General features: G+C 35.6%; 2 protein-coding genes across 2 annotated transcripts; one reads left to right on the plus strand and one right to left on the minus strand.

Moving 5' to 3' along the window:
* Positions 1–3,958: 3,958 nt before the first annotated feature.
* Positions 3,959–6,448, plus strand: LOC147760225 (uncharacterized). Its single transcript, XM_086994696.1, has 4 exons — positions 3,959–4,298; positions 4,657–4,769; positions 4,975–5,110; positions 5,408–6,448. The coding sequence occupies exons 1-4, from the start codon at positions 4,107–4,109 to the stop codon at positions 6,293–6,295; spliced, it is 1,329 nt and encodes a 442-aa protein (XP_086850822.1). The 5' UTR covers positions 3,959–4,106; the 3' UTR covers positions 6,296–6,448.
* A 31-nt stretch (positions 6,449–6,479) lies between these two features.
* Positions 6,480–9,638, minus strand: LOC147760226 (uncharacterized). Its single transcript, XM_086994697.1, has 3 exons — positions 9,288–9,638; positions 8,563–8,770; positions 6,480–8,379 (listed from the first exon to the last, which is right to left on the minus strand). Exons 1-3 carry the CDS (start codon positions 9,417–9,419, stop codon positions 8,225–8,227), a joined length of 495 nt encoding a protein of 164 aa, XP_086850823.1. The 5' UTR covers positions 9,420–9,638; the 3' UTR covers positions 6,480–8,224.
* Between the last annotated feature and the right edge of the window lie 12,236 nt (positions 9,639–21,874).

Below are 21,874 nucleotides of genomic sequence, written 5' to 3' on the forward strand. Positions count from 1 at the left end.
GTTTTTGTTTGCTTCTCTGGCGAATTCCATTAATGAACTGATGTCACAATGACATCAAAGAGATAATTAAAAGTTATTTAAACACGATTTTAATCCTTATTTTCATTTATCAGTCAGCAAAATAGGAAAAAACTGATAAATAATCATTTCGAAAAAAATATTCCATATTAAATGTCAAGTCTGTTGTTTATATGCTGGGACATACCCCGCCCATAATTCAACACATTTATCCACCAAAAACCTCCACATAAACTCAGGGCAGATAATGATTTCAATTTGCCAAAAAAAAAAAAAAAAAAAAAAAAAAAAAAAAAAAAAAAAAAAAAAAAAAACAGGGCAGAGAATGAAACAGATGATGATTTCAATTTGCCATGAAACAAGATCTTAGTCAGATCAAAACACGGTTTTAGTACCTGTACGTGTACGCGATAAAGACACATAGATACAATTTTTTGGTATGTATGGATATTGCAGAGAGAGAGAGAGAGAGAGAGAGAGAGAGAGACAGGGTAGAGACAGAAAGAGAAACAGAGGGAAAGGCATAGAGAGAGAGAGATCGGGGTATATGAGAGAGAGAGAGAGAGAGAGAGAAAGAGAGAGAGGATTCAGAGAGGGGTTGACGTGTATCAGTAAAATAACTCCACGCACGTACACACATGGAATACCAGTATTTCATAACATCAAAGGAATAGAAACAAACTGCTTTATTTGAAATACGTATGTTATTGCATGGTAAATCCTTATCGAAGGTCGCGTGACAATTCAGGTTGCTTTTATATATCACCCCTTTAATGATTCTATCACTTTAGACTAGCTGGCCAATTTGCTCATTATTTGGAAGAACGACGATGTTCAGAATGAAGGGCTTGCTGTGCGCAGTTGTTGTGACGATTTTTCTTCATGCCGATGGTGAGTGGATATTATTTGTTTTGTTTTTTAGACCCGGAAATCAAGTGTGTCGTTTCATTGTATTTTATTTTGTTGCAACCATAAGCTCGAACAAACGTTAACATAGGTAAACAATGCACAATGCGTATTTCATTTCGTTGCAACCCATAAACAAGCAAACGTCAACGTCATCTGTCAGACTGTTGTTTGTTTCTCATCAACATAGCGAAATTTGCATTGATTCGTTAACAATGAGGACATATGAATATATTAATTATTTACAGAGATACTTAATGTCAGGGTTTGATGCAGGCTTTTTTGGCAGAAAGAGTGACGGGGGGATGGCACGAAGAGCGGGGCTTAAAAGTAGCGGATTTAGAGGGGGGTCAGTGGGGTCCTGATCTCCCCCACCCCCCACCCACCCACTTGGATTTCTGGCCCCACTCCTGAATCAAGAATTTTGACTAGCTGTCATAGTTCTTAACCGTACCAGATGACACCGTTCGCCCTCTAAACTCCCAAAATTTCCGTGGCCTTCAGCGGGTTCCTAACCCCATCCCAAGTTTGTGGGTGGGGGAGAGGGTCTGCTTCGCATTCGCAACCTCCAGCCCCCCGGTCAAATAATCCTGGAAAAGCTCCGAATTTTTTGATAATCGAGTCCGAACATGATTTTGAATGGAATAATATATATAGTTTCGTAATTTTTTTTTCATGTTAGGGGCGCCGGTTTCATCAGTCAAGATGCCTGAAAGAAGAAACATCTGTGCAGTTGACGCAGATTGCTCGCAGTCGTGTGATATGGCACCTTGGGTGACTTATATTTGCATTCCATATTGTCACCAGCCAACTTCCACATGTTATGCATTCACCTTCGATCGTTAGGACAGTACGACTGGCTCATTTTAAAGGGTGCAATTAAGATTAAAAAAAAACTTTGAAACAAGAAAATGTCATTACCCTTTTCACAGATATGTTTATGAGATCTCAAATCATTCAGATGAAACAGGCGTTTATTTCATGGATTTCGGCAGTTTACACAGTGTGCATAATTTACCTGCAGTTTGAAAACAGTTTTCAAAAGACCGACCATAAATAAAAGTGAGTTAGGAGATGATGATATACCTTTATAGTTTTGCATGGTCCAGAGAGAGAGAGAGAGAGAGAGAGAGAGAGAGAGAGAGGTGCGGTAGCGTTAGAAAGAGGGACAAGTCTATCAAGAAAATAAATATAATTGTCGATTTCTGTTTTGCTGGATGTACATTACACAAGCATTTCATTCAAAACAAAACTAATCATAACTGCTTATAAACGATTCCCTTTGAAATCTAGTGTGGCATTGTTTTATTATGTTTAAGTCTTTTTATTATTATTTTTTTTTTTTCGTATTATGCACGCCAGTTTGTAATGAGGGAAAGCTACGTGTTTTTTTTTAAACATAGAGTAGCATAGTATTTCATGTATTTCGGTATTTTAACACTGCATTTTACATAATAATTTCTCATACAGATCTGTCAGCCGTAGATCAGTGAAATGTGGTTATGCACATGCATAACACGCCAGCATTTCATAGACAACGAAGGAGATATTAGATTTCTTTGAACTGCACCTAATACCAGTATACCGTGCTGTAATGAAACCTTAGCTTATGGTGAAACACGTTTATTACTTATTTGAGTGTTATGTACCACATATTATACTGGGGCTTCAGTCTCTTTAGAATAGCTGGCCAAAACCCTACGATGTTGAGGATGGTTGCGGTGACCTGAGTGTCAGGGAACTATAAAGCTAGCTTGTCACTATAACTTTTCAAGATGTGGTTTCTTTACAGAGCCTCTGAAGAACAGCGGCAATCTTGATTATCCGTCAATGGGACTGTTCGACAAGGAATATAAGAAAAGTGAAAAAAAAAATATATATATATGTGGGGGGGGGGGCATATCTTTTTATGCCAAATCAGAGGAGATATTGGATTGGAACCTATAGCTAATGAAATCTGTTAGGCCCCTATTTCACACAGACCGCGAGAGGATTCGTCAGATTTTGCCAATTTTCTGGTCTAATTCGACATGCTCACGATTCAGTTACGATACAGGTGCGATAGTGTACGAATATTCGTGGGATTCGACTGAAATTGCACGAATATTGTCCAGAAATTCACTACGATTTTTTTTGAATCGGGAGTTCATGGCCAAAACTTTGAACAGCTCAATCTGTTGCCACAAATTCCTGATTGATCATGAATTGCAAGAACTGACTACGATTATATACGAATCTGTTAATAACTTCACGAATCCTGAAATTTTCAATTCCTGGCGCTTCGTGGGATTCGAGGTCTGTGTGAAATAGGGGTATTAGCAGAGCTAGATTTCGATCCTAGGACCTCGGGATTATGGGCCCCATGCGTCTACTGCGTCAGTCTGCTTCTAACAATATTGTCCCCCTCATTTATCAATAAATAATCTAATCCAATATCTTACTTTCTTTCTTTTTTTTCTTTTGTAGTATAAATGTGTTTGGTCCGACATATGTAATCATAGACATAATATATTCGAAAAACGTCATGAAATTGCACCTGCTCAATGGACTTTGAAACATAAATGTGTTACTTATGACTCAAAGATATATATATATATATATATATATATATATATATATATATATATATATATATATATATATATATATATATCACGGTCACCCTAAGTTGTCTATCTTTGTATAACAGGTACTGCGAAATGTCAACAGCGTTAACGTCACTCCATCACATTTAAAGCGACTTATTTTTCCTTGTGTTAGTTGACCTTGCAAAGATGTTTATTGGTAAGTATTTCTAAAAAACAAGTTAAGACAACTCCATAGTTCACTAAAGACCTAAAGTATCTGTCACATTTACTGTAAAGCGCCGTTTTTTTAATATGTTGATAAAGTTCGTTACAGTATTGATAAAAATAATATTATGTTTTCAATAATTAATATATGAATTTATTGTCGTTTAACGAGTAAACGTAAATGATTTAGAGAATCAAGTCAGGTGAGGAAAGGAGTTCATAGGGCGGGGAGTTTTATACTCCGTTCACACTACAATCTGAAATATCCGAATTTTTGCAATGCGAATTGCGGGCGAAAAATCCGATTCGGTTTTCTGGCCACACACAGCAAAGGGAAACCGAATCGCGTACTGAAAATCCAGGTGGAGGTTCCGGTTTGAAAAATTGCGCATGCGCAAAATCCATGAAAACAAAAATATGGCGCCAATCATTGCTCTTCTCGCACTTTGGTTTTTTTCTCGCGTGTTTGTTTTTGGAACCTCAGATTTATCCCAAAGGTCGTCAAAGGAAGATTCAATTAAGAAGAGGAAGAATTTGACGGAGAGAAGAAGGAGACTAGCCGGGTTTCGTAGGAGAGCTAGGGTACGTTCCATGCATACAGTACTTGTACAAGTAATCACAGCAGACGACTGATTATTTAAAATACTACAAGGTCGTAGTTATTAGGCTTTATGTTATGCATTGCTACATCGTAAGACTGCTGATTTTGCGGGTTCTTTTTGACACTATTTACATGTGGCATCAAAGTCAAATTGCTGCAACTTCATCTGTTATTTCAAATTATTTAATACTAAATAGAATACCAGTACAACACCATAAAGTTGGGAGTTGTTAGTGTACGATATCGCATTTAATTTCTTTCTGTGGTGAGTATTACTATTATGGTTATTATAAGCATATTTACATTAATGACTTTATATTTTTGTTGATTTCCATGCAGAAAAGACAGATGCTTGTATTAGCAGTTGCATCATGGCTGAGGCCCAAGACAATAAACAGAAGTACCTGGGTCAGGGAAAGAAGGAACTTATTTTGGGAACACACTGTTAATGAGCATTTTCAACACTATGCAATGGATAATACCTACAGGTGTGCTATGTTATAACACCAGCATTTAATTAGTAGAATTATATTTCATTCATTGGTAAACTTTTTGTATAAATTGCAGCTAAATGTGGCTTAATTTAGGCAAGCTGTGCACCCTGAATATTATTTATATATTTTCCTCTGTTTGATCCTCTGATTATTACTTCTTCAGGACTTTTACAGAGAGGGATTGGAGAGAGAATTTCAGGATGTGTAGAGATTCCTTTAATTTCTTGTGCAACATTCTGAGACCTCAGTTGACAAGAAAAAACACTCACCTACGCCGTGCCATAGCTGTTGAAAAGCAGGTATGTTTAAAATGTTACACGGTGAATCTTATACCGGTACAGCTGTACTTATGGTTTCCTATAAATGATTAGTATACCTCTGCAATATTTCTGCATTTTTAAAAGTTGATTACCTTTATTGTTAATTGAATACAGGAGACAATTTAAGGGAAGTTAACTTGAAATGTGTCAAACTTGATTTGCTATTTATTTACAAATTATTCTTTTAGTCCGTATTTGTTTTCAAATCAAGTGTATTTTGCGTCATGTTATTGAATATTTTGTATGCATCAGTTCTGTTTTTCTTGATCTGCCCAGGTAGCAATAGCCCTTTGGTTTCTTGGGAGTGGAGACAGCTATCGAACGCTTGATCATCTGTTTGCAGTTGGAAGATCTACTGTTTCTGTGATTGTCAAAAGGTTCATTGAGGCGATCAACTCAAAAAAGCATATATTCATTACATTTCCTCAGGACCAAGAGCTGGACAGGGTTGTGGAAGGATATTATAATAAGTGGGGCTTCCCAAATGTGGGTGGAGCAATAGATGGGACACATAAACCCATCATCGCCCCACCTGACAGCAAGGGAGACTATTACAATAGAAAGGGATGGCACAGTGTACAGTTGCAGGCCATTTGTAATGACCGATACCAGTTTACTGATATATATGTTGGATGGCCTGGCAGTGTTCACGATGCCAGGGTCTTTACCAACAGCCTCATATATGAAAGAGGAATGCAAGGCTCACTATTTAATCAGAAAACTGTATACCTCAACAACAATGAAGTGCCACTGGTTTTACTTGGGGATGCTGCCTACCCTTTGTTGGACTTTCTGGTTAAACCATTTAATGACGACGGTAGGCTAACTGAGGCACAGCATCATTATAACAATTGTCTATCTAGGGCCAGAATGACCATAGGAAATAGTTTTGGACGTTTAAAGGGCAGGTGGCGCTGTCTCTTAAAAAGACTGGATGTTGGTATAGGAACCCTGGCTGAAGTTATTTTGTGCATATTGCACAACATCTGTGAACAAGAAGCTGATGGTTTTCCCGAGGACTGGTTACAGCTTGTACATGCTCACGACCATGCTTATCCTCAGCCTCAAAATCGTCCTCAGCAACCACCACATAATCGAATTGCCCAACATGGATTCAATGCTGGTCAACACATTCGCAATGTACTAATACAATACTTCAATTGACAAGGATTACATATTGTAATTTACAAAGTGTCTGTTGCTAGGAATCTTCAACAGAATTATTTCCATTTCGATGAAAATGTTCATCAAAGTTTCCGAAGTCAAAATTGTGTACTTGCCTTTAATTGTTTTGGTGCTAGTGCTAGACTTAAAATTGTACATTAAATAAAATGGAACAGCAAGTATATTTCAATTCAATAAAACATTTATTCTGCAGTTTGATGATTGCAACCATTGTTCATTGGAATACTGAAATGTGTCTTGCATAGTGTTTAGCACATAATTGAAGAAATTACATTTATATAAATAATTTTTTCTATCTAATATAGTTGGCACATAATGAAAGAGAAAATAACGTATAAAAATAACTATCCGTACTATTTAACTGAAAGTAACACAATTGTTTTAATCATTTGAAAATGAGCAATGTTACATTGAGACAGCTATAACATAATAAATTGCACTAGATACATGTATAATGAGCGTCTAATATTGAGAATTCCAAGGTATGATAAAACACAATACTGACAGATCAAATAAAACAAACTAGACTGGTCATAGAACTAAAAAAAGATATCATTACTATATTGACTAGTCTCAGTACAGTGGCAGATGATGACCATGTTTATACTTGTGTTTTCTTGGAGAACCCAGAGATAAATATATTAAATTCTACACTTCAAATAGGATATCAAAATCTACAATAACACAAGGAAATGACTTAATTTTCAGTCTACAATAAGCCTAAAAAAATACAAGAGATGTATTTACTCACAACGCAATTACTGAGCAATGCAATCAAATATGATATGGATTCCAAATACAAGTACAATATTATATATGTGGAAATGCTAAAGTTAACATAGCTGTTCCTTTTGAATCTGAATAATAATTTTAAGAAATTAATATAATTTCTAGCTACCATAAAATATTAAATGTAAGAAAAAAAATAAATGAATAATAAGCACAAAAAATTGAGCTTTGTCAGACTGAGTTTTAGAAAACTTTGGCACTTACTAAAAATGACCTTTAAATGAAATAAAAACACTCAAGAGAGTACAAGCTCCACAAAGAGTAATACTGGGTTAGTGAATTAATGGGTCTTTTTTATTTTTTCAATTTCTGACCTGCCCAAATATGAATGAAATATGCCCATTTCTGAACTATCCTATCAACATATTTACATAACATGTCAACTATTTCAGAATATCATCAAAATCTGTCCATTACTTTTTGCTTAATGCACAAAGACAAAAAGAAAAACACGAACAGATACAAAAACGTGCCTCTGTTTTTGGAGGTTGTAACAATACGAATACATTTACAAATGAAAAAAGTCCTGGTCTTGATTGGAGTTTGTTGGGGGGTACATAGAGAAAGGTGATTGCGTACTGGAACGATGTTGCTGAGGTTCACCTGATGCAGCTGGGGGTGGAGGAAAGCGAGCGTGACCAGGTTGGGAAGACATAGAGCTAAACATATTAGCAAACATTTGAGCCATCCTCAACTGGTGCTCTCTTTCCTCCCTCCTCATCTGCATTTCAAAATCTCTTTGTCTCTTTTCTCTCTCCTCCTCTTCTCTCAGCCTCTTGGTTTCAAACTCCAGGAATTGTCGCTCCTGTTGTTCGAATGTGTCCTTAAGTGGCTGAAGCATGCCTTCATATTCCTTCCTTTTCTTGTTTGCAGCTGCAAAAATATAAGACAAGGTGGGGATTTTTAGAACATTAAAAAAAATATTACCTTATTATCCAAGGTTTCATTTTAGTGTTGAAGTAGTGTCTAAAAATTTACAATTTAAAGTATCATTACTCCTTTAAATTGTTGCCAACACGTGGATAAATAATGAGAAGGACACTGCAGTTGGTTTTGTATTCCTTCGTTTTGATCCTAGCATGAATTGTCACTTGAAGCAAAACAATTTCACCCACTTCTCTATATTGGGAGAATAAAAGACTGCTTACTGTTCTTGATCGGTTTTTTCACTTGAGGCTTTTTGTCTTCATTTCTTGGCGTTTCCTCATCTGACAGACTCTCCTGACTCTGCTGGCTTTCCTGGCTGATGTCAGTTTCCTCGTCACTTTCCTTAGCTATAAAATAATTATTTCTTTAAAGAAGCTATTTGATCGTATTTCACTTTTTTAAACTAAACATTTTATTCTTTTTAATGAACAGTTAAACTTTAGGAAAAAATATTTATATATAAATAGTTCACAATAATAATAATAATAACAGGATTGCAATCAATAAGTGGAATTCAAGAGAACACTTACCATGGCAGGACATGTCCAAGAGGACATGAGGCTCTGATGAAGCCCGGCATCCCAGGACCTCATCAAGAGCCTCAAAAAAAGGGAAGTCCTCTTCCCCCATGGCCCCAGCACCACTCTTCCTGAGTGTGTCTTTCTGCTTTCTATATCTTTGTTTAAGGTTTTTAATTTTAACTCTACAGCTATCGCCATCCTTGTTGATGTTGTGTTTCTGGAACTAAAAAGGAAAGGAGTACTTAATATTCAATAAATAAGCTTTATGCATATCCAATGTACTAGTAGGACTGCAAACTAACGTAGGTCTGTGCCCCCCCCCCCCCCCCCCCCCCCCAATCACTACATTTAGCAAGTTGAAGCTGAAAGTTTCTTGTTAAAGCATCGCTAAACCAAATTAATTACCATACTTAAACTAAAACTCATAAAAGATATAAATCATAATAAATGTACTAGCATAAGTGTACATAGCAGGGGCGGATCCAGAGTTATTTTTTGACAGTCTTGCCAGCTATTTTTGTTGATTCATCTTCCATTTTTGACCGTCTTCCGACAGAAAAAAATTAGATCCTGAAGACCCAAATTTACGATTCTGATATGTACTGTCCGTGCTATCGTCTATAGGAGTGCCAACGCATGAATTTTCGTGCTACCCCTGCACAGCCATGGCGCGCTAAAAATGCAAACATCAGCCACGCCTATAATCACGGGCTTGTTTTGTGTTCAGTACTTACGCTTTTCAGTTCTTGGGCAATGTCATCGTATACATGCTGATTCCTCTTCTTAGTTAGGTCTTTTTGATGCTTTTCCTGCTTCCATATGTCAATTAAACAAGAGATTTCCTTGTGGGTCCACTGAGCTGGCATGTTCCTTTTCTTTCCCGCGAGATTTGCTGGTGCATGCGCAGTGCGATCTATACAGGTGGCCCTTCCGGTAAAGTAACCGAATCGCTAGAGAAAATCCAGTTCGCTAGTAGGATTTTTAGAAACCGGTTTACAAAAATCCCCATGCGTTCAGACTACTGCAGTGATTCGAATCTCGACCTAATTCGCTATTTAACCGGTTAAATGACTGCAGTGTGAACGGGGTATTAGATGCGCAGTTTAGGCATTGCGCAGTAGTATTAAAGGAACTGTGAGATGAGTAGATTTTATTCAAAACTGTTCCAGCTTGCTGCGTCGGGCCCAGTAAATCGCAAATACGATTCAAAAGTATTTTAAATAATACTGAAGTTGGTAAGAAAAGTAATATATCAAAGAAGCTAGGTACAAAAGGAACCAGTTGTGATAAGTCGGCGAATAAAAGGGTATTGGTATTATTAATGATACATCAAGAATGCATAGAGCAGTGTTAAATGTATAAAACCAGTAATAAAGAAGAGATGGTGGTTGTGACAAGAAATTCTGGACATGTACACATTAAGTAATATATATATAATATTGCAACATGGAATGAAAAATGTTATTGAAATATATAAAAGGTGGTTAAAATTTAAAGTGTAAAAAAGGAAGAACGAAAGAAAAGAAAATAGAATAACAGATGTGGTGGTAACAATAAGTCGGTAGATGGCTGTATTCGAAGAGTTTGTGAAGTACAGTTAATGCGTGGTATGTACGCATTCTCCTACGCAGACAAGCATGCAACAACTCATAGCAAGGGTTAACGAAATAAAAATGATTTGAATTCGATGCGGTGGTTGGTGTTTTCGTTGCGAGTTATTAGACAATAAATGATTTACTATATGCGATTGAGTGAAACGAATAAGAATATAATTTACGTTACATGTCTTGCATCACGACGACCAAACAACAACGTTAAGTTAACGACCAAAATACAAATTAGAGTCAACGTCACATTATAACGGCATTTTGATGTGACTGGTTCTACATTGATGTGACGTTGGATTTAGGTAGATCAACGGCGATTCAACGTTCCAACCTGTTTTCAACGTTAATTCATTGTCACCATGCCTGCTGATTTTATTTTCGGGTTATTGCAGTTTATAATGTGATTGGTGCGAACAAATTTGATCCTGGATAAAATGTGGCTAGATAAATACTACCTATAGATTGATTCACCAATAATGTGGATTGCCATGAAACAATATCTTTCTCAGATGAAGACAGTTTTATAACCTGTACTTGTAGGCAGTGAAGACGTATATATATAGACAAAGTTTGTGTGGTGTGTACGGGTGTTGCAGAGAGAGAGAGAGAGAGGCTGGGGTCTATGAGAGAGAGGGACACAGGGACGTGTTGACGTGTATCAGTAAACTATGCCCACGCACGTACAAATGTGTGATGCCAGCATACTGTAAAATCTAAGCAATAGAAACCGTAAAATCTAAGCAATAAAAACAAAGTGTTCCATTTGAAATACATACGGTTGGTCATTGTATGGTTAACCCTTATCGTAGGTCCCATTTATCCACAGGTTGCTTTTATATATGATGATGGGACATTATGAAGGCAACTTTGATGATTCAGTCACCTTAGAGTAGCTGGCCACTCTGCTCATCATTTGAAAGAACGACAATGTTGATAATGAAGGTCTTGCTGTGCGCAGTTGTGGTGTTTTAACATTAAAATTTCTTTTTATTAACTGCCTATTAACTGAACATTTCAAACTTAATGTTTAGGATGGATATTTTGTTGTGTGCAGTTGCGGTGACCTGATTGCAATATAAAGCTAGCTTGCTCGATATAACTGTTCAAGATATGGTAGCTTTACAGTGCCCCTGAGGAACAGCGGCTTTCTTGAGTAACTGCTCCGCAGTGAATCTGCAGTTAAATGCAACAAATAAGTGGATAGCAGAGCAAGGTTTCAATCCTAAAACCTCGAAGTTATGGGCCCGCACGCTTCCACTGTGCCTCTCTGCTTCTGATAATCCTAGCATTCTCTTTTATTAATAAGTAATCTGCATGCATCGGTACAATGTCTTATTTCCTGGTAATTGTAGTATAAATGCGAATAAATGTGATCGTGGGCATAAAGTGACAGTGAAAGTACTGCCCTTAGGTTGATTCACAAATAAATATTCTCTTCATTTTCTTTTCAAAAATAAACATCCTATCGAAGCTAAATAGTTTATATCCTGGGGCATACCCTGCCCATAATTCAACACATTTATCTACCAAAAACCTACATAAACTCAGGGCAGATAACTATTTCAATTTACCATGAAACAAGATTTTTGTCAGATAAAAACACTGTTTTAGTACATGTACGTGTACGCGATAAAGACATATAGATACACTTTGTTTGGTATGTATGGATATTGCAGAGAGAGAGAGGAGGGGGGGGGGGATAGAGACAGAAAGACAAAACAGAGGGAGATGCATAGAGAGAGAGAGAGAGATTGGGGTCTATGAGAGAGAGAGAGAGAGAGAGAGAGAAAGGCAGACAGAGAGGAACACAGAGAGAGGGGGTTGACGTGTATCAGTAAAATAACTCCACTTACACATACACGTATAATACCAGCATTTCATAAAATCGCAGTAATAGAAACAAACTGTTCCATTTGAAATGTATATGGTATTGCATGACAAATCCTTATCGAAGGTCGCATGACAACTTATTCAGGTTGCTTTTATATATCACCCCTTTGATGATTCTGTCACTTTAGAGTAGCTGGCCACTCATCATTTGAAAGCACGACAATGTTCAGAATGAAGGTCTTGCTGTGTGCAGTTGTGGTGATGGTTTCTCTTAATGCCGATGGTGAGTGAACAATATTAATTTTTACACCTGGAGATTGAGCGTGTCGTTCATTTTGCATTTCACATTGTTGCCAAATAAGCACGTGCAAACGTTAACACTTCTTTTGAGACTTTTTTTTTGTTTCTTATCCATATACATACAACCACTTGTTTTGATTCGATAACGATGAGAAAATATAAATATATTGATTATTTACTAAGCTATACTAAATAACAATAGTCAAACACAGTATTTCAACATATCATCATCATCACATGTGGATCTAAGCAAATGATAGTTATGATAAATATGCAATCTGAAATCAAAAATCTTCTATAATGAGATAATAATTTTATATATTTTTACGTTTTAAAAGTTAAACATTAGTTATAAATGTAAAGGATCCTGCGTACTGAATTGAATCGCAGTGAATATTTACGGAGTTATAACATTCTTCGACGTATATATATATATTTTTTCTTTTTGCTTTCGAACAGCACGCCGAAAGAAAATTAATGCTATCTCGATTTCCATCGAAGAACTAAATTAATGATTCGCGCACATAGTCAAGTTATGCACAATCGGTAGATGACTATATATATATATATATATATATATATATATATATATATATATATATATATATGTATATCTATGTATGTATATATACTTTCGTCCTTTTTTATTTTTAAGGGGCGCTGTCTCCATCAATTAAAGTCTCTGAAAGAAGGATCCCCTGTACAGTTAACGCAGACTGTTCGTGTTTGTTTCCACCTTGGATGACGTATGGGTGCATTCCATATTGTCACCAACCCACTTCGACATGTTTTATATTTATATACGTACGTTGACAGTATGACTGGATGATTTTTAAAAGTGCATTGATTATTACTTTGAAACACGTATATGTCATTGCTCCTATTTTCACAGAAATGTTTATGAGACCTTAATTTACCCAAAGGAAACAAATCGTTTTTTTTCCATCATGATTTTCAGCTGAACCAAAGTCTACACGTTGTGCATAGTTTAACAACACTTTGAAAAAATAAGTTTTCAGAAGAATGAGTATAAATTAAATTACGAGTTATGAGATGATGATATGCCTTTATAGTTTTGTATGTTCCACACACACACACACACACACACACACACACACAGAGAGAGAGAGAGAGAGAGAGAGAGAGAGAGAGAGAGAGAAAGAAAGAGAGTGGATGAGGTACCAATAGAAAGAGGGACGCGTCAATCAATGACATATATGTACTAGTCTGTTTCTGTTAAGCTTCACGTACATAACACCAGCATTTCACTGAAAAAGAGTATAATCAAAACTACATACAAACGTTTTCCTTTGAAATCTAGTGTAGCATTGTGTAATATATAACTTAATGCCACACTACATTTCAATGGAATAATTTTTCATCTTTTTTTCTTCGAATTATGCACGCCAGTTTGTAATAGGAGAGCTGTGTGTTTAAACAGAGAGAAACACAGTATTTCATGTGACTCATATAGTAGCATATGAATGAACGGGCGGGAAGAAGTGTTAAATAACTGCTCAACCTACTTTCCACGTGACTGCCCTGATTTAACAAGTCAATGCAGCAGACGATACCCTGAGAAGAAAAAAAAAAAATAGCACATAAGAGAGATAAAAAAACAGAAGAAAGTACGAGACAAAACTTACATAAGTGCTAGTAGAATAACAATAGAGAGGACAATGGCATGGCAACAGAGGTAAATTAGATATTTTACGGAAACCTTGCACTGAGACAACGTCGAATGATGTAATGGCCACACTGGTTAGGAAACCCTGATAGTATTAGTAGTTAAAGGGTTTGTATGCCCCGAAAACATTTCGTATAATGTCTGTCATTTTAAAGGATATCTGCGTTGCCATCATCATCATCATCATCATCTATTCAAACTGAATACATGTCGTTTAGCTGCGTGATATCACAGGAATTATATATAAAATCATGAATTTTTGGCCCTACTGGCACAATAGTATGAAGCAACAAACTTACCTAGAGGTTTGCGGGACAATTGAAACCTGGTCCTCGAGCGGATAGCTACCTGAATGCACTGTCACGTTATCATCCATCGTGTCTCTGACATTCTTTGCTATGTTCTATGGGTCTTTCTACATTACATTGTAGGCAAAATGCTAGATTTATATAGTTTTTCTTCCGTGAAAACAGCCCCATGCTCCTTTATGTATATGCAGTGGTGAAAACCAAAGTGCACTCAACAATATAGTTTCACGTGTTTCTCTTTACATTCAATACATTTTTTCTGTGCTGGCACACAAATAAACATGATTTTCTACAATAAAATGAAATAAAACAGCAAGAGAATGAGCAAAAAAAAAAAAAATATATATATATATATATATATATATATATATATATATATATATATATATATATATATATATATATATATATATATATATATATATATTTTTTTTTTTTATTATGGACTGATGTACTAGTCCAATTACAAATATAATACTAGACAAGGACTCCGAAAGCGGAACGTCCGCTGAGGCAGCAATTTATCATTATTATTGATTATTAATTGATTCTTGATACAGATTACCACCAAAAACTGTTTATTGGGCCCCTTCTGACAGTTCCTGAAAATTTCATCAAAATCGATCCAAACATTTTAGTTATGTTTATGACAGACAGACAGACAGAGAAACAAACAAACAGGGGTGAAACATGTTCTCCTTGGCGGAGGTAATTATGAATGGATGGTAAGATACATATTGTTGTGTTTACAAATGTGTCATAAATACTCAAATCAGTCTGTCCGCAGATCTTGCATATCAATGCGTAAGCGGTGATCATTACAAAAACACCTACGCGCTTGCACAAAATAGTCCGCGACGTGTGTTTCGCGCCATGTTTTTCAAAATCCGAAGTTGTTATATAAATCCATGAAGCTCTGAGAATAACTCATTATTCAGCTTGAAACTTTCAAAAAATAAAATTTAGAACTTGATGTAAACGCACAATGTAAAATGAACATTTCAATTTCCACGAAAGCCTTGTATCAGTTGTCTAAAAATAGCACACGCATTTTTCTCAAGCAGATCGTGTAATTTTGTACCCTAAAATGAAATGATTGTAGAAAAAATGGACAAACTTACTTTTTTGATATTATAACGATTTATGCAACTATATGTGCTGGAATTGAGCCAAAAAGAATAAAAATTTTGTACAACCGTCCTTTTTAGTGAAATCCCTATTTTAGTGCGAAGTATGTAGGTCAGTCGAAACTGGGACTGTCACGTTGCACTGAGGAAGTGACGTGAAAGAGATTTTCTCGGCAAATCTTGCATTTCAGTTAAAGAAAATTAAATGTTCAGCTTTTCAAGTGTAAATTTATAGTATACTGTCATAGTGAGAGTTGTTATGGAAAATAATACGTGAATAAAACGCCATCGGTGCTGCAGATCTGCCATAACATGGTTTTAGAATGGAAAAAACCTGACGTTTGCCTTTCAAGTTACAAAGCTTTGGGTTTGCAGACTAAAAGGTGAGTCTTTTTTGCATTCACTATGTTTCATATAAGTGCCGAAATTTATAGAAATGATTTTGGAGTAACCTCCCTTCGCATAGTTTAGATGCACTTGTTGACGTTCAGTACCAGTGAAATGTTATATTTTGTTGCAAAGTTATAGTTGTACTTTGTTATAATGTGTAGGCCTACTAGCATACCTTTATCCGTTCTATTTCCTTTATAGAGTTGGAATCTAGACATTTTCGAAATAGGGAGTGTGTCTATAAACTAGCACATTGCGCAATCAGCATTATAGGTGTACTAATGGTCTTTCTTGGGCAGGTTTCAAAGTTGTTTTACATTAAGTTTTAATATTGTGATTTTTAAAACAATTTTCTCAATTTATCTGAAATTGTTGGTAGTAAAAAAATCTTCAAATTTAACAAGTTAAAAAATCGTTTGTCAAGGCAGAGCCACACTTAATGATCAATATATGCACACTTTTAATTTATGACCTATGCATTGTGCTTTTTCAGTTTTAGTGAAATGTTGACAGCATACCTATCCCTGCCCAAGAAGTTATAAGTTATAACTTCTTGCCCTGCCTAAGCTATAGCATGAGAATGGACTTGATGGCATGAAATGATGAAAAGATACCAGTTAGACAAAGCAGAAAGTAATTAAGTGTATATATATATATATATATATATATATATATATATATATATATATATATATAAGCCAATACTTCTGTATTTTTTATAACTGGCCTATTACTAGTAGTAGGACAAAGGAATTATTACTATATAGTATGGTAAGAAATTACTTTGATAAACAACTGGTGTGAGACTGACAATGAGGTGAGTTTTTTTTAATCTATAGATTTTTCATTAAATTTCAGTTTTTATCTGCTTTGTATAAATTTCTTGTTTCTACATGTATGATTTTATCATTTCATTATATTTATTTTTAACACATTCCCGAATTTCATATCAGCTGACAATAAGGGAAGAGGTGTTCTGGTCAAGACCAGGGAGAAATATTTACCATACGATTTTGTTTGATGGTGCTGTTGATGCAGGTGTGACTGAACAAGAGATGATGTTTTGTAGAGTCTTGGATATTGTTTTCCCTAGAAACCTTTCTCATAGCAGACAAGTTCTGGAACATTATTTTCTTCAAGTATTATACAGGATGGGCTTTGACCCAAAAGACTTCCATTGAGAGTGGCCTGTCTTTAAAGAGCACATAGGTTGCTTGTTTATAGTGAATAAAAGTAAAGATATGTGTACTGATTTGTTTCAAGGCTGGGAGACCACACAAAGATTAGAATACATACAATATAATGCTAATTGAAATTGCCTTGTTCAGCCTGTCCACTTCTCAGGTGAAGAGAGGATACAGTGCTCTCAAAAGAATGGAATCTGACTGGAGGTCAAGTTTTGGGAATATTATGCTTAAGTTAATAAAATTTTGACAGCAGTTTTATAGGGACCACGTTTTGATGATCATTTCGTCAAGGAATCTATCAACTAAGTGGCAGGGTGGCACTCTTGGAAAACGCTCCAATTTTGAACTTGAAAATTGATTTTGTTTTCTGATTGTCATATCCAGGTAAATGACCTGGCCATTGAAGATTCTAAGGAAATAAAAAAAAAATTGAAACATACTTGTATACTGAAGTTTTTTTTTTTTATATTTTTAATGCACTTAACTTTGATATGTATTTAATTACAAATTATATTCAAGAATTTTCAGCTGGGGATGATCTTAATTATATGTCAGTTTTGGCTAAAGTAATATTCATAAATTGCTGGGGCAGGTGTTTCTCCTGCCCTCAGAATAGACAGATCAAGTTTGCCAACGAGTTTATTGGAGCCTAGTTAACTGTTTTAATTTAAAAGGCAAAAGGTTTCAAAAAACTTTCAAAAAGTTCAGTGCATATTCATGAGGTTGAATGAACATTTCCCAGGGACAGTGCTTTAAGGACATGAGTTTTAAATGTTTACTTAGTTTTGTTTATCACACAGATTTCAAAATTTTGCACTTTTAAAAAGAGAAAGGTAAAATTTAAATAGATTAGGGATATTTTTTTCAAATTACAATTGGAAGTGTCTTATTTTGAATAGTTAAATATGTAAGAGACAAAAATAGTACTAGCACATAGAAATAAATCTTGAGCAGTAAAATAAGAGCGAGGCAGAAGTGCAGATCTTAATATAATGATTAAACCGGTGTTGAATGATTTTTTTATCAAAATTCTTTCAGGCTTTAAAAAGTACAACCTGATCATAGGCCAGTACCTCTTTGTAAATATTTATTCAATTAAAAAAATCTTGTTTTATTCATAACTAGATCTAGCAATAGCAATATCTTTCGGTCAAAATTCACTGGATTTCGTGTGGAGTGGATCATAACTATACAATTTTTGATGTTTTAAGAATGAAGCATAACTCTTGGAATATTTCTGATGTAAGATGCACAGCTCTTGTTCGTATTTTAATTTTATTGTAACTTGTTTGCTCTGATATTCAGAATATTTAAGAAAACTTGGTAGTCTTGCCAAGTCGGGTCAGTGCTTCAGGTTGGTCACGTGACCCCAGATAGCAAGATGACGTTGGGCCAACGTCGGCACCGTTGGCACTTGGTCGGCATTGGCATGCCGCCATCGGGCCAACGTTGGGCCAACGTTGGCACTGTTGACGTTGGCCTGCCGTCGTTGGGCCAACGTCGGGCCAACGTCCTTTTTTTTGACGTTGATCCGATGTAGGGCCAACGTTGGGCCAATGTAGGACCAACATCATTTTTTGTCGTTGATCCAATGTAGGGCCAACGTCATTTTTTAAGCATTAAACTTATGTTGGACCAGTCTTTTTTAATTTCATGTCAAACCGCCATCAAGCCAATATATGATGTCATTTTTTTATTTTATTTATTTTTATTATTTTTTATTTTTATTTTTTATTTATTTTTTTATTGACCAGTGAGCTGAATGCATTGAACTAACATCATTTGATCAATTTTGATTTAATTTATCTCAATCTCTTTCTCTCTTTTTTTCAAAGTCCCCTCATTAATCCACTATTTGTTAAATTTGACTTGACATTTGAATGAACTGTTAATTTGTTAGAGCTACTCGTTCCGCTTTTTTTTAAATTCCGCCTTTTAAGATAAGCCGGTCAAGGACCCGGATGTAGCGTTTCTTAGAGTTATGGATATGAAAAAAGCACAAGCGTATCAAATCGATACAATTCGTCGAGTGATTTGATTCGTGATGCGATTTAATTCGAAGACATCAACACTGGCGACGAGGATTAACTCTAGTGCAAAACTGTGAGCCAACTTTCTTTGAGAAAATGGAGGAAAAATGTGAAATTACGAAATTCGAACCGTACAGAAGTCCGGAGCGGGAGACATTAGGGCCACGCTGGACGCGCTGGCTTTACAGTTTTAAAGTCTTCGCTGACGGAAAAGGATTGATCGTTTCAGAACCAACAGACGGAATGAATATAATGAACAAAGACAGAAAATTAAAAATACATGTCAGAGGAGACGCGCGCTTATGTTGCATTCAGCAGGGACAGGTGTACAAGATATTTTCAGGACTCTCTCAAACACTGTTACACAGGTGAGAAACATGAATAACACTTTAAATGAAAGTGGAACACCAGAAACTGTGAGTATGGTGAAACCGAAGTCATTTAACAAACCAACTCAGTCTAAACACCACGAGTTCAGACATGAAAAACGAAGTAGAAACCCCCCGACTGAGAAAACATGGAACGTTGGATCACTTTGCAAAAGTCTGCAAAACTGAAACTATTGTTCATGTAAATGACAGTTATGAACATGATAATCCAGGAGTGCATATACATTTGGTGTGGGAACCAATGCAATATACACAGACATGCCAAATATGGTGGAAATAGAGATAGGCGGCGTTGATCTCAGTGTATTACGAGATTCAGGTGCATATTGTAATATCATTGATGAAAATACATGGGGAATGCTGAAATCCAAAAAAAAAATAAATAAATAAATAAATAAATAAATAAATAATAATAATAATAATAAAAATGAAAATAAGAAAAATAAATGTGGCTCAGGCTCTTGTGGAGGACCACAAAACAAACAGTATTATTCATACACGTCTGAGAAATCTTTAAAAGTGAAGGGAACATTTGAATGTGACATATAAGCAGGTAAAGGAAGAGACCATTTGGAATTTGTAGTAGTGAAATGACATGGGGTTTGATATGAGTTGATTAGATTTGAGAATTTTCAGTGTGGTTAAAAGAATTATAGTTGGAGGTCATTGTTATTCTGCAAATGTTTGAAAAGACAATTTAAAGAGTGAACTGTCAATTAGCATATATTTGAAAGGACCGTTTCTCTCCAAGAAAGGAAGGGATGTTGTGTTTTGACTTGACATTTGAATAAACTGTTATTAACTTAGTAGAGTTACTTGTTCCATTGTTAATTCCTTTAATTATTATTAGCTTGTCAAGGAGCCGGATGTATCATTTCTTAGTGTTATGAATATGAAAAAAGCACAAGCGTTGCAAACTGGTTCAATTCATTGAGTGATTTGAATCGTGATGTAATTTAATTCAAAAGCATCAACAATATACTGGGGTTTGTCTTTGTGCACATGTAATTCTCTTTTTATTGTACATCTATATCTATGCTAGGGTATACATAATTCTTTTTCAGAGTTTATATGTATGTAGCCAGCATGCAAGTTGAATACATTGAAACTTTTACTGTATGGTTATTTATAATTTTATTATAACTCTCCATCATCTAAAAAACAAAGTTTTTTTTTCATTCATTATTCAAGATTTATTCATTACAGAACTACAGTGATTTGTGATTATGATTATTAATGATATGTTTGAATTAGTTTAAAAATGACAATGTATAATATTATTTAGGTTAAAGTGTGCAAAAATATTTTTCCCCCTCGAACCCATTGTACATGCAGAATTAATTACAATTTTGGTATTTTTGTGTTAGTTCAGATTCGATGAGCAGCTTTGTTTTGTAAAAAAAATGTATATAAGTGACATTTTCCCCTGTTTAGTGTCTGAATATTTGCCCTTTTGCAGTGTTGTTATTTTAAACTTACATTGTTTTGTACAAAAAGACAAGTTTCTTTTTTATTAAATGTATTGACACTGTATTTACTGTTGATTTGGTTACACACACACACACACACACACACACATATAATTTTAACATAATTGAACAGATTTTAACTTTAACTATAAAATGAAGCCATAAATAAAGTGAATCAGGCCTTTTAAAACTGAAAACATCCTGTAGAACTTAATGTATAGGGTTAATATAAGGTTCATTCATAAATAACTTTTATGTAACTAAATAAATATTCAGTTAATATAATTTTCAGACTTTATCTAAAGTAGGAATTTTCAGCAATGAAATTTGGCCATGAAATCACCACTATGATATAATAAAGAATATATTTGTGTTGGAGACAGACAAAGTGTTGTTGTTTTTGCTTATAATTTCGTTAAGTCAATTAATCACTTACTTTGGAAAAAAAAAGGTAATTTTGGGCCTACGTAGGGCCAATAAGCTGGATGGCATAATTACATTGGGCCAACATCGTACCAACGCCATAACCCTGATGCTGGGCCACCATCGGGCCAACCATTACCCACCATTGGGCCAACGTCGGCCCACCATCAGGCCAACGTCAGCTGGTCGGCAAAACGACGTTGGGCCGACGTCGGGCCGACCGATGGCCGATGAGCACGGACGTCGGCCCGACGCCGGCACCGTCGCTGGCCCGACGTCGGCCCAGTGTACTGGTCGGCCTTACGACGTTGGCGCGACGTCGTAAGGCCAACCATGCCGACGTTGGCCCAGCATCGGGCCAACGCCTTCTTGCTATCTGGGGACGCTATAAATTGATGAAAATGGGGTTCCATTTTTGTCGTCGTTTTGGAGATGCGCTAATTTCCCCACACAAAATGGGTAAAATTTGTAGGAGACACGCCTTGTTATATATCATTTGAAAGTTCATGATCTCGTCTTTCTGTAGGATGTAATTGTTTAAAAATATTTTACGTTTCCTGCGATACATAACCAC

Source organism: Lingula anatina, chromosome 8 (assembly GCF_051362555.1).
Source record: "Lingula anatina isolate TDL-2025a chromosome 8, LinAna3.0, whole genome shotgun sequence".
Classification (NCBI taxonomy): Eukaryota; Metazoa; Brachiopoda; class Lingulata; order Lingulida; family Lingulidae; genus Lingula; species Lingula anatina.